The following is a 16,720-nucleotide window of genomic DNA, read 5'->3' on the forward strand; positions in this document are numbered from 1 at the left end:
CAAATTGGGGTCCTGACCCCAAAGGGAGTGGGGGGGGGGAATCATGGTATTGCCACCCTTAGTGCTACACTGACTTCAGCGCTGGGTGGCTGGAGAGCGGTGGCTGTTGGGCAGGCACCCAACTCTGAAGGCAGCGCCCCGCCAGCAGCAGCGCAGACGTAAGAGTGGCAATACCATCCCATGCCATCCTTACTTCTTCACTGCTGCTGGCAGCAGCTCCGCCCTCAGAGCTGGGCTCCCAGCCAGCAGCCGCCACTCTCCAGCTGCCCAGCTCTGAAGGCAGCGCCCCGCCAGCAGCAGTGCAGAAGTAAGGGTGGCAATACCCCCCCCACACACACAGTAACCTTGCAGCCCACCTGCAACTCCTTTACGGGTCAGGACCCCTGCAATTACAACACTGACATTTCAGATTTAAAGAGCTGAAATCATGAAATTGATTCTTTTTAAAATCCTGACTGTGAAATTGACCAAAATGGCCCATGAGGTTGGTAAGGCCCTAATTATTTCCAATCCCTTCCCAGCCTGGTCCCCCAGCCTGTTACTAGTCTCACTTCACAATGCTGCTGTTGTGCACTAAACAGCAGAGCTGGACGTGACGGGTTGTGCTGGCCACTTCTGCATTGTCTCGTTTCCCGTCTTGTGAACATGGCCTCCAAGCCAGGCTACCTCGCTAGCTGGCCGCTAACTGCCGCCTGCAAGGGACCAGGGGCTGGGGTCCTAAGCAGAGCCGGCAGTGCTGCTTCTCAGCAGGGGAAGGACAACAAAGCCCCGGCCCAGACACTACTGCGCACCCGAACCACAGGGCCCGAAGGCAGCCACACACCCAACACGATGCTACAGTGAGGCAAGAGACGTTGGTTCGGCAGGAGAGTTTCTTCTCCACAACGGCAGAAGATGAGGATTCCCCAGTTTAACCAAGGGAGGTTGGAAGGAGGGGACGACTTTCCCCCCTGCCCCCCATCCCTCCTTTGTAACTGTCTTTTAAGAAAGTTGCCATGGCTCCTGAGGCAGCCTTGGCATTATTTGGTGCTCTGAACAAGGGAGGAGATGAAGACTAGGCTGCCCCGGGGGCGCGGAGGGATGGACAGCAGCAGTTGTGGGGGGAGCCTGCGAAGACATTCAAGCATCGTTCAGCTCCCCCTGCAGAAGGGCTGGGCTTAGCGAGATCGGGCCCTGTGGGCTTTCAACAGGCTAAACCCACCCCCGGGAGGAGGTAGGAAAAGTTGGGTAACATGTCAGACTCCAGGTGGAAGGCAGCGGCTAGGAGAGGCAACAATTCAGTGGGGGCTGAGGTTTGAAGGGGCCAGGCCAGGACGTCCAGCTTAGCCCCGCTTGTTTTCTGGGCGCAGCGCTGGTCCCGTTCTTCTCCCAGGCCACCTCGAATCCATTCTGCTCCTTAGCATGACACGGCTTGTGTCGGTGGTGAAAGGATCAGGTGAACACAGCCCCTCCTGCCTCGGCCCAGGGCCCCCTCCAGCAGGATCTGTACACTCGGCTCATGGTCCAGCTTGCTTCAGCCTAGTCCGGTTCTATCGCTGAAAGACGTCTGTCCAACTGCCCTCGGGCCCAAGGTGCTCCCCAGGAACTGGGCAGCGGCCCACGCTGCTTCCGGAGATGGAACTGGGGTTCCTTGTAATGATGGCAAAGCAGTTGTCATAATTCAGACCCACGGGTTCCTCGCAGGCCCGTGAGTTAACACGTGCCAGTCCCACTGCAGAGTTCCTGGTGCAGGCGCACGATGGAGCATGAGCACAGGCTGCTGTTCCCGGGTTGGCATCTCCAGCAGTGCTGCTCATACACCAGAGCTAGAGCCCGTACAGGCGTAAGGCCATGGGGAAGGGAATGTGCTTCTAGAAGGTGGGGGCTAGATCCTGCCTTGGCCGGCAGCTCCCAGGCAGCTGGGTTCTGCTCTGAGCTGCAGCACTTCATTGGGGAAGAACCCGTGTGGCTGTTTGCTCTCAGGTTCCTTGGATGTTGCCTCCCCCTGCCCTGGGGGAAGAGAGGGGGCTTCCCCCCCTCCCCGGACTCTGCCTGCAGCAGGAGGGTTGTTCTCCAGAAAGACGCAATTCTCTCCAAACCTGCTTTTCCCTTCTGTGCAGCCAGGCTCCCTCCTGGCCCTAGGCCCTGCTCAGCACAATCCCTTGGCGGCTCTCACTGCAGCTGGCCTGGCCAGGTTTTGTGCAGAAAGAGCAAGAAAGGGTTAAAAAAAAGTGCTAAGACGGTGTGATGATGATCTGTGCCCCCCCCCCCCCCCCCCGGGAATTCCTTGCCCAGCATGGCCAGCGCCCTCACACAGCTGCTCCACCTCCTGTGGCTGTACTAAGGGGGGAGCTTTGTGTTACATGGAGCCAGCAGCATTTGCACGTCTCTCTAGGTGCAGGGGTCTGTTAAGTCACAAACGGTCTGGAATTGGGGGGGAGGGGCACCATGGCTGCCAGCCCCCTATTCCTCCTGGGGCCTCTCCCCCGCCGGGAACGTGTCGCCAACGCCTGCTTGCAGCTCCGAGTCACTGAGGTGTTTCTTCTCCCGCCCCTGCTCGCCTTTGGTCCTTGTCCAGGAGGGGGATCGCCGGTAACCTGCCCGAGGGATGGGGTGCGGGTGCAGACCTGCGAGAGAGACACGTGCTAAGCAGGCACCTCCCGCGCCCCTGCCAGCCCCTTCACGGTTACAGGAACGTGCTGGCCTGGCTTGTTCCACAACAGCCCCACGCCAGGCAGCAGCAGTACAAACGCCCCTGCTCACTTGTCTCCTCCCCGCACTCCTGAGAGACCAGCTCGAGGCAGCCCCAGGATCGCTGGTGAGCCTGCTAAGTACCCGCTGCAGCTGGGGGGCTGTGGCCCTACAGCCATAGGGAAGTGGAGCGAGACCCTCAGCTCCTTCCACAGCCAGGAGCCCAAATTGCTAAGCACCTTTGTTTAAAACCAGCTGGGCCTGAAGCTGCCCTAGCAGCCGAGAGGCCAGAGGTCTGTATCTTACTGCCAGAGCCATTCGGTGCCTTCCTCCACTTGTTTTAATTCCTGTGGGGCAGATTCCTGAGCAAACTAAGTTGCAGTCAAGTCAGGGGCAAGAGGGTTTGGGCTTTGCGCTGGGCCTGATTTTCAGACATGGAGGTGCTCAGAACCATATGTGCCCAATTTCTGTGGGGTTCGGGCCCATTGTACAGGGTGCGTCAGCCTCCTGTAAGCTCTGCAAGAACTATGGGGAAACTGAGGCACAGAAAGAGTCTTTGTCTTGCTGAGGTTACAGCAGAACCCTTCCCAGGCCTGTGCCCTGCCCCACATGCATTGGATAGTTGCAGGTCCTGCTGTGGTAACTGCATGTGCACTTTGGCCCATCTGCACTCACGCCTCCAAAGCACAACGGTCTCGTATGCGGGCCTAGAGATTGGGGGCGGGGCAGACTTGTAACACTGAGCTCTCTGGCAGTCCTGGGTGTGCGTGTGAGCTAGAGCCAATGCTCACGTCAATGGTGCAGGGCCTTTCAGTTCACGCATGGCCACACACGTGTGGTTCACGCTCCCCTTGCCTTTGCAGTAAGGACTCGGCGCAGCTTCAGAGCGGATTTGTTACCATGAGCCTACATGGAAAACCTGCAGGTAAACCCTGAACTAGCTCTCTGTGCCCAGCTGGGGTGGGCTCCTGGCCTGGCAGGTGCTGAATCATCTGCCTTTCAGGGCAGGGTAGCGTGAACTGGGTGGCATTTGAAGAGCATTTTACACATGGCCCTGGTGTCTATGCCATGAGCGCGTGCCCACGTGCTGTGTCACAGGAACAATGCTGCAGCAGGGAGCTACCTCCGGCTCCAGCATCTCCCTAGTTAGAGCGCAGGGGAGTTCTGCTAATTAATTCAGGTCACGTCTTCCCACTGAAGATGCTAAAGGGGCTGATTTACATATTCATTCAATCTGTTTCACCAGGCTGCAGCTGCTGTTTCTGCGTGCCCCGAGACAGACGGGCGGCGCAGGAGCCTCGGGCAGATGGGGTGCTGGGGGTACGGAGCAGGTGGGAGCCCCCCGGAATGCCCAGGGCTGCACGTGTTCTCAGACAGTGGATCCATGCTCGTCGCCTGTGCAATAGAGCACTTCCTTCCCCGGCAAGTGGGGAAATGCAAGTCCCTCACCCCTGAGTAACAGCCTCCCCTCGGCTCTGCCCTGCCCTCCACCCCAGCACTGCAAAGCTGCTATAGGCCATCGCCTCAGACAAAGAACTGAAACCCAAGCGCCTCCCCCTCAAGGAGCCCTGAAGTGAGACTGCACCCCACAGCTGGGGCTGTCACAGGAATGGCCCCTCACCTGCTGCAGCCAGAGCAGCAAGCCCCAGTGTGCAACCTCCAATCCACTCATGTAGTCGTGCACATGCGCCCCTCCCTGCCCCACGCTCACCCATCCCCGCCACGCGCACTCGTGCCCATAACTACGCCCTGGCTTGTGTGGCCTCGGGTGCTGCAGGGGCTGGCCCAAGCCCTCTGACAGTTACATGATGGAAAGAAAGAGCCTCCCATGGAGCAGCGATGCCCCGTGGAGATGCCCCTGTCAAGCAGTATTGATTTGCTCAAGATGCATGGCAGAGCTGGTGCATTTAATGACCCCCCCACTCCCCGTGCAAGCAGGTTTCACAGCCCTGCCGCACTCTGTCACAGGCTATGGCCCATGCTGGGGTGGGGGCTCGAGGGCTGGGTGGGGTTTGTCTGCAAAGGCCTGGATCCAAAAACCCTCCTGTCAGCCCTGGGGCTCAGGCGGAGCTGGAGGAGCAGGCGAGGTGCAGCTGATAGACAAGGGCTGGCCCTGCCTCTCTGCTCATGGGCCTTGCCGCAGCTGCTTTTACCAAGGAGGCCGGTTGCACTGAGGCAGCTCAGGGAGACGCACGGACCACAGGAAGGATGTGCTGATCCCGTGCTGTCTGTGGCTAGGGGAAGCAGCAAGGGGGCCACACCCTAGCTGGGGCAGGCCTGGGTGGGTCGTTAAGTGTCCCCTATTGTGTTTAGACATTGAGCTCACCAGGTGCTGCCTCAACCCCCACCCAGCTGGGAGGGGCCGGGACAGCAGGTAAGTGGGGTTGTCCCCGTGTGCGTGTGGCAGGCCAGGCTGCCCGCCCCCGGGCTGGGCACACTCACCGGCAGGGGACTCGCTGGCTACGTTCTCGTCGTCGGAGTCGGCGAAGACCTCGGCGGGCTCCTGGTCCGACATGTCCGTCAGCTCGGTCAGATCCAGCATGTCGAAGTGCACCTCCAGGGAGGACACGCTGCTCAGGGGCTCTGAGGAGCAGAGGTGACAGCTCAGGGATTCAGGGCCAGCCGAGGGCCTCTCCTTCCCCGGGGCAGATCCTGCGTTCTCGCCATGGATCCACAACTGGGGACTCTCCCCCTGGAGTCTGCCTGGAACCAAGCCAACCCCTCCCTGGCTTGGGGTCCGGGGGGGGGGGGGGAGCGCCAGCAGGCGAGCCTGGGGCTAGGCTGGGGCCCAGGGCTGCAAGGGATTCAGGCCTGGGGGACAGGCGCTTGGCTGGGCCCAGGGCAGGGGGAGGCAGGAGCCCCGGGGGCAGGTCCCTGGCTGGCCCTAGGGGAGGCCTGGCCAGCTGCACAGCTGTGAGCGGGGGGGGCGGGATGCTGCCTTGTACTCACGTCTCCGTTCAGCGACCTGCAGCAGGCCCGAGCTGGGGATGGGGATCCCGCCTTGCTCCTCGGCAGGGGGGCTGGGAGGCTCCTCCACCGGCCCGTGTGCCGGGATGCCTGCGGCTCGCTCCAGCGTTTGGGCTTCTTTCACCCGTTCTATAATCAAAGCGCTGCCGGTGTTAGATGCCCAGAGACCGAGCCCTGGGCTCTGCCCCACTCGTGCAGGGCCGAGGCCCCCGAAGAGCCCCCGCCCCTGGGCAGACACTGTATGGCTTACTGCCATGGCTGCTCCAGCACGCGCCTGCCTCTGGGACTTCCCTCAGCAAGGCGGGGGATGGGGGAGAGACCCCTCCACTGGCACCTCTGGCCCCCCTTCCCGGGAGAGCTGGGTGCCTGGCAGGGTGGGGGCTGGCAGGATGGGGCCTCTCCCCCTTGGGCCGCTGGCTGCGAGTGGCCCGAAGCCAGGAGATGGCTTTGGTGGGTCCCCAGCCTCGGCCGGGCCCCTGCAGTGAAGGGGCCATGGAGGCTGAGGTGCCCAGTGCCCCAGGTGGGTGGTGTGGCACTCGCTGGGCTCTCACTGCTGCTGCCTGCGCCACTCCTGCTCTGGGGACACGGCTTTGCGCTAGGCCCCTTCCCGCAGCCCTACACCCGGGGGCTCAGAGGGGCACTTCCGCCCTGCCGCAGACAGGCAGTTCCCCTTGCACTCAGCTTCTTCCCTGGGTCGCACGTGGCTACCAGCTCCCTCCCTCGGGTGCTCTGGCACTGCCAGTCCCGGTGGCTCTGGGGGGCACATCCGGCGGGCGCAGCTTTCCAAGCCCTGGAAAGCCATTTTGAAATGACAGGATGGGGGGGTGTCAGGGAGGCTCCGGTCTCTGCCCTCATCCCCGCACCAGAGAGGGACTCGCACACGGAGCAGTTCAGAGAGCGCCGGCCACTGTGCTCAGCCCCACAGCGGCTGGGGGAGAGGAGAGACGAGCCGGCAGGGTCGGGGGAGGGAATGGGATGAAAGGACAGTTCCTGCGTAACACATGGCGAGAACCCTGCCCTGGCTGGGGGAGGGGGCAGATGGACCTGTAGTTGCAGGCTGCCATGGGGACGGGTGCCAGTACCAGCAGCTGTGTGCCCGTGGCCTGCAGCTCCACACGCCCTGCCCTGCACAGGGACCCTTTGTGTCAGTGAATACAAAAGCGGAGCCTGTTCTGGGGAGGCTGGAAGCCTGCGATCACAGGCGGTTTGTCTTCGGGGGAAGCGAGATCCAAGGGGTGACGGTGCTGAGCCAGACCCTGCCCTGACTGCCCGCCCGGGTGCTGGGGCCGGCGCTTTCCCAAGGCAAACTTGGGGAACAGGATGCATCAGTGCTGCCGGGAAGCCACAGCAAGAGGCATGACTTTGCCTGTCACCACCAGCAGATCTCAGAGCCCGTCAGCCCTGAGCGAGATCAAGAGGCCGGCAGGAGCCCGCCGGGCCAGAGGGATCCCCCTAGGAGCCCAGGGAAAGGTGAACAGCAGCACGCTGGGCATGGGCACACGGAACGGGAGGGGCAGCATGTGCTGGGCACGCAAGGAAGTGGCTGTGGAGCAGTCGCTGCTTTTCATGGTGCCTTGTGAATAGGGCCAGCAGGGGGCTCAGGCCTGTGTGTGTCCTGGGGCTGGAGAGAGGGACCAGAAGGGAGTTGTTGCTTAGGGGATTTAAGGGGTTTCCCCCCTGTCTGAGCTGGGTGCCCCTGGGCGGGATCGGAGCACCACGCAAAGCTGGGTAGTGGGAGGGAAGGGTTTGTAATCAGACTCTGTGTGTTTGTTAACTCCTGTTCGATTTCACTGCTGGAGAAACCCCTGGGACGAAAAGCTGTTGCTGTGAAAGATTCCCCACCGCCCCAGTGGGGCCTGGGGGAGGCTGACAGTCCACATCCCTGAGAACTCCCGCACACGTGCCGGCCGGCAAACCCCAGGACCACCAGACGTAGGTATCCTCGCGACAGCAGCACTAGTGTTGGTGTCACTAGGCATGACTCTAGGTAACTCAGGAGGGTGGAAAACCATAAGTGTCAATAAAGCCGTTTATAGTAGGCCTGAATGAACTAAAGTCACTCCATGTCTGACCAAAGTGCTTCCATGTTTATGTTTGAACTTTAATTGACCTAACAGGCCAGCAACAAAGAATGGTTCTCAGTTACAACACCTGCACCAGAAGGTAATAACAAGGCCTGCTATAATGAGCCTGCTTGCCCAAAGAGGAAGTAAAACAAGATAACTGTTCACAGAAGAGTTACTAACGAGCTAAAGTGGTTTTTGCCAAGTATGATTTAACCTGTTTAGTGTAATTGCTATTGCAAAGTGTATTTGGTACATAAAAATAGACAGAAGGGGCAAGAAGGGGGGTAAAGGGGAATGAGAAGTATGGGGGGAATAAAAATGCTTAGCTAAAATCATGTATAAAAAAAGAGGGAGAGCTGTTTGTATCGGTGTGCAGGATTTGAGATTGCTATGTCTCCCTTGCACCTTATTTGGGCTCAAATAAACCTGGTTTGCTTCTCCACCTTGGTGTGTTTATTGGAGCGAAGCACACCGGGCAACGAATCACTGTTTGCTGCCTCGGGGCCTCTGTGCCGGCAACACTAGGGCCATTATCGGAGTCGGGCGCTGGCGTTCCTGAGGTCATAGGATTGTTAACAAGCAGGACACGCCCCATGTCAGGCCTCGTCTGTGCATCGTGGCCCACAACTCCACTGAGCTCATGCCATGTGATGCTGGGTTGCGGCCAGGAGCTGCAGCCAACTTTCTCGAGCGGACCTGAGACCCCAGCCCTGGTCATGCTGCTCCGGGTGCAGAATGTCCTTACCAGGGTCAGGCAAGGAAAAGGAAGCACAGGACTCTGGCTGCTCAGGATGGTGCCTGGCCACGTGGGTTTCCGAAGCATGCACTGGGGCTGGTTTGCCCTGAAGGGGCACGTGCTGGAGGCAAGCTAGCCAGCAAGATTGATGCAAGGGAGCTCATTCATGCATGTGCTGCAGCCGGACGGCTGCGCTAGAGCTGCCCATGCACCCTCAGGACATGCGCTGGGCCACTCTGGACAGACACCTACGCATGCAAAGAGCTTGTGGACCCCCAGCTCCATTCACTGTCACCAGCCAAGGCCTGACTGCTCCCACTGCCGTGTGCGGGACTCCGCTGATTAGACGAGTGGCCTGTAGCCCTCCGGATGCAGGAAGCCTGTTCTTGCCCCAGGTCTCTGGTAGCTGCCACCCCGCATGGAAGGCTGCATAGCTGCACCGGTTGAATATCTCCGAGAGGAGGCCTGCTGGTTCCTGCTGTAGGGATGGGGTCTCCCCCACCAAGGGGAAAGATCCTGGGTGGCCCCTTTAGGAAACATCAGGCAAAGAGGAGCCTTGACAATCAATTCTGAACCGGCAGAGCAGGCAAGAGCGGGTCACTGGGGCCCAGGCAGGGAGCAGGGCACTGGGAAGGCAGAGCTGGGCAGTCAGGCTCAGGGTAGGGCTGTGTCCAGTGACCCCATCTCTCCACGGGAGCTCTCCTGGTGTCAGCACTTGGACGCTCGGGGATGGGGGGTCGCACAGGACGGAGGGATGGAGCGGAGATTAGAAAGAAAGGCTTGTTGCTGCAGTTCCTGAGGTCAAGGCCCCACCCCGCTGTTCATCTCCTCCCCAGCTGCCCTCACAATGGGGGCTCACGGGCAAGGGGGTCTCCCAGGGGCGGCCCTAGCAATTTTGCCGCCCCAAGCACGGTGGCACGCCACGGGGGAAGCTCTGGCAGTCGCCGGTCCTGCGGCTCCGGTGGACCTCCTGCAGACGTGCCTGCGGAGGGTCCGCTGGTCCCACGGCTCCGGTGGAGCATCCGCAGGCACACCTGCGGGAGGTCCACCGGAGCCGCCTACCGCCCTCCCAGCGACCGGCAGAGCGCCCCCCGCAGCATGCTGCCCCAAGCACGCGCTTGGCGCGCTGGGGTCTGGAGCCGGCCCTGGTGTCTCCACACTGATCTCCAAAGGGAATATATTAGCCAGACCGATGGAGGGGAACTGAAATCCTTCCCACCCTGACTGAATCCAGTAGGGTGACCAGATGTCCTGATTTTATAGGAGCAGTCCTGATATTTGGGGCTTTTCACCTATATTTGGGGGGTTTCACCTATTACCCCCACTCCATCCCAATTTTTCACACTTGCTGTCTGGTCACCCTAGAATCCAGGCAGGAGAGCTGGGGGGAGGGACGGTGCTTGGCCATGGGGTGACAGAATGATTAACACTTCCCTTAGCAATGGGGATTGGGGGCGGGGGCTTCGATTCAGCCTAATCTGGGCAAGGGCTGTAGGAGCCTGCCTGGATGGGGAGGGCAGCATGCTCCTGAGCTGCTGGTGATGAAGGGGCCCCGTGCACCTGGGGGATGGCTGGCACACATGGGCACCACGAGTTACATGCCCCAGTTCAGACCACCTGGGGCTGGGATGTGGCCCAGGAGACCTGGTGGTGTGGAAGGGGATCCACTCCCTGGGGGGTGGAGTTCAGAGCATGTTCCCCTGCTGAGAAGGAGACACGTGTCCTGGAGAGCAGGGGCCTGCTGAGCTGGCTATAAGGAGCCCTTGGTAGGCGGGTTCTGGAGTTCAGGATACCCGCGCCTGGACACCTCGCCTGTGGCATCTAACACCCCCAGGGCCTCATTAGCATGGGTTACACTGCGCTATAACCCTGGTGCATTCAGCCACGAGAGACTGAACACCGCACTTCAGGAGCCAGGCACCAGCATAAAGGAACCTGTTTAACTGGCTCAGCTCCAGCCATAAAACTGTCTCCCACATCCAGTCCCCTAATTTACCGGCAGAAATCCTGGCCCCGATTGCTCATTAAATCCATGCAGAGCTGCTCCGGCTTTGTTCTGTTCTCTCATGCAGGCACGTGCCCCTCCCGGCAGAGAGAGGACAGCCTGGCCCAGGAGACAGGTGCTGTGCAAGCCTCCGCCACACACGCAGCTGACCTGGCCTGCGGCCCCCTCCCCCTCCCAGCCTCTCCCCACACCTCGGCCAATGCACCTTCGTCCGATCCTGCAGCACCTTGTGATGCTCCCGTCCTGCAGCCCCCATGCAGCACGGTTAGGGCCCCTCAATCCCAACCCGCACCCCCACCCGAAGCCAATTCTGAGCAGAGAACGACCCAGGCTGCAGGGTTGTAATGTGGGTGAATAACAAACTGGGAACCAGGCTGAGGAAGTTTTCCCTGCGCCACAGTCAGGATTCAACCCCCGTTTCCAGAGGGGAAAGGCTGGTCCCTCAGCCCAGCGGGACCCTGATTCTAGCTTTAGAAAGGGGTTCTGTCCTCCACCTCCTGCCACTGCTGCCCTTTCACGGGCGCCCCCACAGCTGCACCCTGGGGTGGGGTGGGGGGCTGGGATCAGTGTTACTCCAACCTGTCTCCTTTGCTGACTCATGTTAAACTGCAGCCTGGGCTGGCTCCACCAGGATGTTCCAGACAACCCCCCCGTCATCCCCCCTGGAGCCCCCCACATCTTGCCCTGTCTCCTCTAGGCCCCAGGGGTGCCCAGCTGCCCCCTACAGGCACCGCTCCTCCCCTATGGCTCAGGCCTGCCTTGTTCCAGCCACAGGGAAAGCCTGGGACATTCTGTGGGTCTCTGGGGCCCTGAGACAACGGGCATTGCAGCACCAGAACGTGAAGGTAAATTACACATACACATCCCAGGCACCAAGACACATACACACTTCGTTGTGTGCAAACCAAGCACGCCAGGGCATACACACAGCCACGTGCAAGCCCCACAGGCATTCCATGTCCATGTGCAGGCCACACCCTCCCACACTACAGACACCACCCCACTGCACACAACCACAACCCACCCTGCGCCACTGGGCACCCCCCCTCCCCACACACCCTCCTGCAAACCCCGGACACCATGGAATCCCCGCACACCCATGCACACAACCACAACCCACCCCGCACCACCCCACTGCACACACCCTCCTGCAATCCCCGCACACTCATGCACACAACCACAACCCACCCCACACCACTAGGCACCACCACCCCCCGCACACACCCTCCTGCAAACCCCGGACACCATGGAATCCCCGCACACCCATGCACACAACCACATCCCACCCCGCGCCACTGGGCACCCCCCGGACACACCCACTACACCCCCCACCAGACAGCAGCACTCTTCCCCCTCCGCCCCCCACGCTTAGCGCTGCCACGGGCCACTCCCACGGGTGGCCGCGCTGCCTGGGCCGGGTGCTCCCGGCTGGGCCCCACGCAGCGCGGCGAGATGCGGAGCTAGCCCCGACCTGGGACTCTGGCGCTGCGCCCGGCGGGACCGGCTGCTTGGCCCCACACACCTCGGCTGGGCTGGGCTCGGGAAACCCGCCGGGTGAGGCCAGCGGAGCCGGCACCTGCCCCGGCCCGGGACACGCCTTGGAGGGGCCGCGGGTCCTTCCCGTGCCCGGGGAGTCGCTTCCTCAGCGGAGGCGGCGGTGATGGGCGCGGGGCGCGGCTGCCCGGGTTCCCCAGCACTGCAGGGAGCAGCGCAGGGTGTCCCGGTGTCTGCGGGGGGCGGACGCGGTTCCCTGCGGCCGGACCAACTTCATCTGGCGTGGGAGCCCCCAGGCCCCCACCCCGGGGAGCGGAGCGGAGCGGCCCCTTCCTGCAGCCCCCGCCCAGCGCCCGAAAAGCCGCCACGTACCTGGGGTCCCCGCCCCACCTGGAGCCTCCATCCGGCCGGGCTGCGTCGGAGCCGCCGCCGGGGAGCTGGGGGCGGCGTCAGGCGGAGCCGCAGCCTCCGTGTCCCCGCAGCATGGCCGCGCCGGGGATCAGCGCCCGGAGCCGAGCCCCCCGCTGCCCAGCCGGCGCCGCATCGCCACTGAGCGCGGAGCCGAGCCGAGCGGGGCGGGGCCCGCAGCGGGCGGGGGGCGCAGACGCTGGCAGCAGCCGGGGACGGGGGAGCGGCAAGGGCAGGTGCAGCCCGGCTAGCTGGGGGCAGAGCGGGCGCCCCAGGCCGCAGCCCCCCCCGCACTGAGCTGCGGGCTCTGTGTGTCGCATGTGAAATGCGGGGCGGACCGGCTGCCGGCCCCGGGGCGCTGCTGGCAGCCGCCTGCCCACAGGCTGCGCTTCCCCCGGCGGGCGGGGCTGGGGCACGGGGGCGACCGCGCCCGGACGTTGGCTCAGGCAAAGCTGCAGCTCAAGAAAACAGCCCCGGCCTTGGAGGCGGTGGAGGACCCGGGAGGGTGATGGGGGAGTCTCCCCTTTTCCAGGGATGAAGGACATAGTGGTGGGGTCCGTGTGGACACCCCACATCCCCAAACTGCCTCCTTGCTCCAACCTCCCCATGGGGCGCTGCCCCCGGCCTCTGGAGCAGTGTGGGGTGGCCAACTCTCCAGTGTTGTCCTGGAGCCTCCAGGAGTTAAAGATTGTGTCCTGCTGAAACCTCTAGTAAGAATAGGTCCTACCAAAATTGGCAGCCTTACCCCACTTTCCCATCTCCCCTTCCCACATGGCTTTGGCCCCTTCATTTCTGCAACCGCAAACTCTGTAAGGTACCGTTTGCAGGAAAGGCCAGGGGTCCCAGGCTTTCTCACAGCCAGAAAGGGGCAACGCCTCCCTTGGAGATGGCTGCACACTCCTTTTCATTGCTCATGACAAGGAGTCTGGAGCCCCTGGTGTAGGAGGAGCAGCAAGTGACCTGTATTCCCCGCAGCCCCAGCAGGAACTGGTGCACACACCCTGGGCAAGGGTGGGCCCCCATCCCTGGGGGACAGAGCCCTGGAGAACAGGCAGGCTTGGCCTGGGTGGAAGCGGGAAGGTGGGGTGGGGGGGCTTGCTGCTATGGCTTGAGGAGGAAAGGAACAGGACAGCATGACACAGAGCCCAGAGGAGATGAAGATGCTGTGGCGGCAGACAGGCTTGGGAGCCAGCATCAGCACCGTGGCAGGCAGGGTGCCATGGGAGAGGGAACTAGGAGCTGGGAGGAAGGAGCGGCCGGAGGGAGATCTTGGGGGATGCCAGGCTCAGGGAGAGGGAGCTTGGGCTGAGCTGTGTGGTTGTTTCTGAGGCCTGGTCCACACCTCAAAATAGATGGACCCAGCCACAGGGGCTGTGAACAAGTGTGTGCACTCTGTGACGTAGTGAGGCCCACCTGACCCCACAGAGGTGCAGCTAGGCCTACAGGAAGGATCCTCTGTCAACCTGGCTGGTAGAGGTAGATTAACTACATTGACAGAAGAACCCCTTCAGGCAACGTACAAAGCACCCGCGCTGCTGCAGCGGCACAGCTGTAGTGGAGGCATCAGCTGCGTTACCTATAACGCCAAGCCCCAGGCCAGAAGGGCACTCAGCCCCAGTCAACCAGGGACTAGCACAGGAACAAGGGGGAGCGGTTTGTACCTCCCCTGCTCAGGGGCTGTGGGCTCCTCAACTTGCATCCCTGCATCAGTGGCCCCGATGAAACTTTGCTGGGATGGAGACTCAGGCATCAGAGAGCAGGGCCACAGGCTGAGCTGCCAGGTGCCCTGAGGCCTTCCTGGTAAGGATACTGCATGAGCTGTGGGACTAGCTCTGATAAATCCAAATACCTGGAAGAGGGGCTAACGGCGCAGAGCACAACAGCCCAGACAGGGCAGCCGTTCATGTTCCACCAGCTCGACTCGTCTCACCCGCAGCCAAAGTGCTTACACAGTCCTGACCGGGAAGAGCAGTGGATTGGCAAATGAAAGCTAGCTGTGCTCTGGCCCCCGACGCTGTCTGATGGCCCAGATCTCCTGGGTCCCTGGCCTGTGATTCCCGTTAATGCATGACATTCAAAGGCAGCCCACTGTATCCCCCAATTCCATCCCTCCCACACACGCTGCCAAGAGCAGCACCTCCTGCTGGCTGCAGCGAAGTGACATCTCTGGAGCTGCCGACAGGAGCTAGATGCAGTGAGGGATCAGGGCAGGTCACTGGGTGGGAGTTTAGGCCACTTATGTCAAAACCAGTTGCCTAAGCTCAAGTTATTATTAAACTGAAATAAATTCCAGTCAGGCACCAAAGTCAGGGTGGTCTGCTTCTCTGAGGGGCTCACACGGGGGTCAGTGGCAGCTGTGGGGGCGGGGCTTGGTACCCTGCAGAACCCAGCTCCAGGATCTGAAAATTCGTGCTTTGGAGACCTTGCTGGCCAATTTGTGCAAATTGCAGCCATCTGTTGTGGAGGTACCTGCTGTTGGTTTTTCCTGCTCACTTCTTATGGAACATGGTGCCTGACTAACAAATTGCCTTGCATGTAGCTGCAGCCTACCTAGTGCCCCTCTTCAAGCAAACTCTGAATGATAGTAACAAGTGCCCAGCCTGGCCAGCGTGGAGATGCTGCCTGAGAACAGGGCTCCAGCCCAACTCCAGGAGCACTGAGCTCATCCCTGCACAGGGTCAATTCACAGCAGTGGCCAGAGCTCAGGATAGCCACCAAGGCTGTGGGCAGTGTGGTCTGACACGTGCTGCAGTGGGGTAGGCTGGGTCCTCTCATCTAGGCCAAGAGGCAGGAAAATCCTGCACATCTACCATAAGAACTTTTGTTCCAGTTTTCAGTGTATAATGCACCCACAGGGCATTGGCTACCAATGTGTCCCAGGAACACTGAGTCCCTTCAGAGACACCTAGCATCTCCTGGGAGAGAGCCTTGCAGAGTGGTCTTGGGCCAAGTGAGTCCCAGTTCCCTCACTGCAAACACCCTTGGGATGCCAGCCTAAGGGAGGCAGACCCCAAAATGCAAAGGATGCCATACAGCAGAGGCAACACCATTAATTGCATCTGGAAACTAATTGGAAGCCCTGGTGTAGGTTGCTCCCTGTGTGGAGCCCTGCTAGGCAAGAAGGCAGCTGCATCCTGTGTCTGCTGAAGGTTATGAGTGGCCTTTGGGTGTAGTGCATGGGTGGACAAACTACAGCCCGTGGGCCGGATCTGGCCCACCAGACATTTTAAGCCAGCCCTTGAGCTCCCGCTGGGGAGTGGTGTCTGGGGCTTGCCCCGCTCCACACAGCTCCCAGAAGCCGCAGCATGGCCCCCCTCTGGCTCCTACAGGCTCCAATGTCCCCCTCCGGCACTCCAATGGGAGCTGCAGGGGCAGTGCCTGCAGACAGGCAGCATGCAGAACCATCTGGCTGTGCCTCAGCATAGGAACTGGAGAAGGGACACACCGCTGCTTCCAGGAGCTGCTTAAGGTAAGCACTGCCTGGAGCTTGTGCCCCTGAGCCTCTCCCCACGCCCCTAACCCAGCCCTGATCCTCCTCATGCCCTCCAAACCCCTCGGTCCCAGCCCAAAGCACCCTCCTATGCCCCAAACTCCTCATCCCCAGCTCCACCCCAGAGCCTGCACCCCCCGCTGGAGCCCTCACCTCCCCCCCTCGCACTCCAACCCCAATTTTGCGAGGATTCATGGCCCACCATACAATTTCTATTCCCAGATGTGGCCCTCAGGCCAAAAAGTTTGCCCACCCCTGGTGTAGTGCCATGTAGAGTGCATGCTGCATGCTCCCTGCACTGTGAACAGGTTTCTTTGAATCAGGTGAACTTCACATCAGAAAGGTGCCTGTGGGCAGTGGCATCTCAGGTTTTGTTATCTGTTCGTACTATGACTTCCAGATCCACACTGCTCCCTTTTGAAGTCAAGGGGAAGTCTATTAACTGCAAACTCCCCCTGGGACCTGAAAACCCACTTGTTCCTTCCACCTCTGACCTCCTCCTCTGCCTTCCCATACTGAGGATTCTGCTTTTAGAACATCCCTGAGTGACAGTGCGGCTGCACAGCGCGGGCCTGACTCCGGCTGGCTCTCCCATAGCCATGGGGTGTCTGAGGAGATGCTCCTTAGCCTTAATACTGCAAACGTGCTTCTTGGACACCCAGGGAGCAGATCTGGGAAATTGTTATAGGCATTTCCTGCTCCGAGCTATCGTGAAGCCCTGAGACTCAGTGAATCCCCAGTGCCATGAGTTTGGAGGGCCTTCGGCCTGTTCCTAATCTGTCCAAAGGTGGAGAGTCCCATCAGAACTCAAATATCAGCATCTGTGTGTCTCTGTCTTGCTCAGTGTGGGGCAGGGGTGTACAGCTGGCGAGAGCTAAGGAAGC

General features: G+C 60.9%; 1 protein-coding gene across 2 annotated transcripts; it reads right to left on the reverse strand.

The window, feature by feature from the left end:
* Positions 1 to 291: 291 nt before the first annotated feature.
* Positions 292 to 12,498, reverse strand: DBNDD1 (dysbindin domain containing 1). Of its 2 annotated transcripts, XM_044987862.1 has the most exons (4): positions 12,311 to 12,498; positions 5,620 to 5,766; positions 5,113 to 5,253; positions 292 to 2,606 (listed from the first exon to the last, which is right to left on the reverse strand). In XM_044987862.1, exons 1-4 carry the CDS (start codon positions 12,339 to 12,341, stop codon positions 2,443 to 2,445), a joined length of 483 nt encoding a protein of 160 aa, XP_044843797.1. In that variant the 5' UTR covers positions 12,342 to 12,498; the 3' UTR covers positions 292 to 2,442. The 2 variants fall into 2 exon arrangements, with proteins under 2 accessions (XP_044843797.1, XP_044843796.1); XM_044987861.1 differs by lacking the exon at positions 12,311 to 12,498 and having other exon boundaries at positions 5,620 to 5,918.
* Between the last annotated feature and the right edge of the window lie 4,222 nt (positions 12,499 to 16,720).

This window comes from Mauremys mutica, chromosome 14, assembly GCF_020497125.1.
Source record: "Mauremys mutica isolate MM-2020 ecotype Southern chromosome 14, ASM2049712v1, whole genome shotgun sequence".
Taxonomy (NCBI): domain Eukaryota; kingdom Metazoa; phylum Chordata; order Testudines; family Geoemydidae; genus Mauremys; species Mauremys mutica.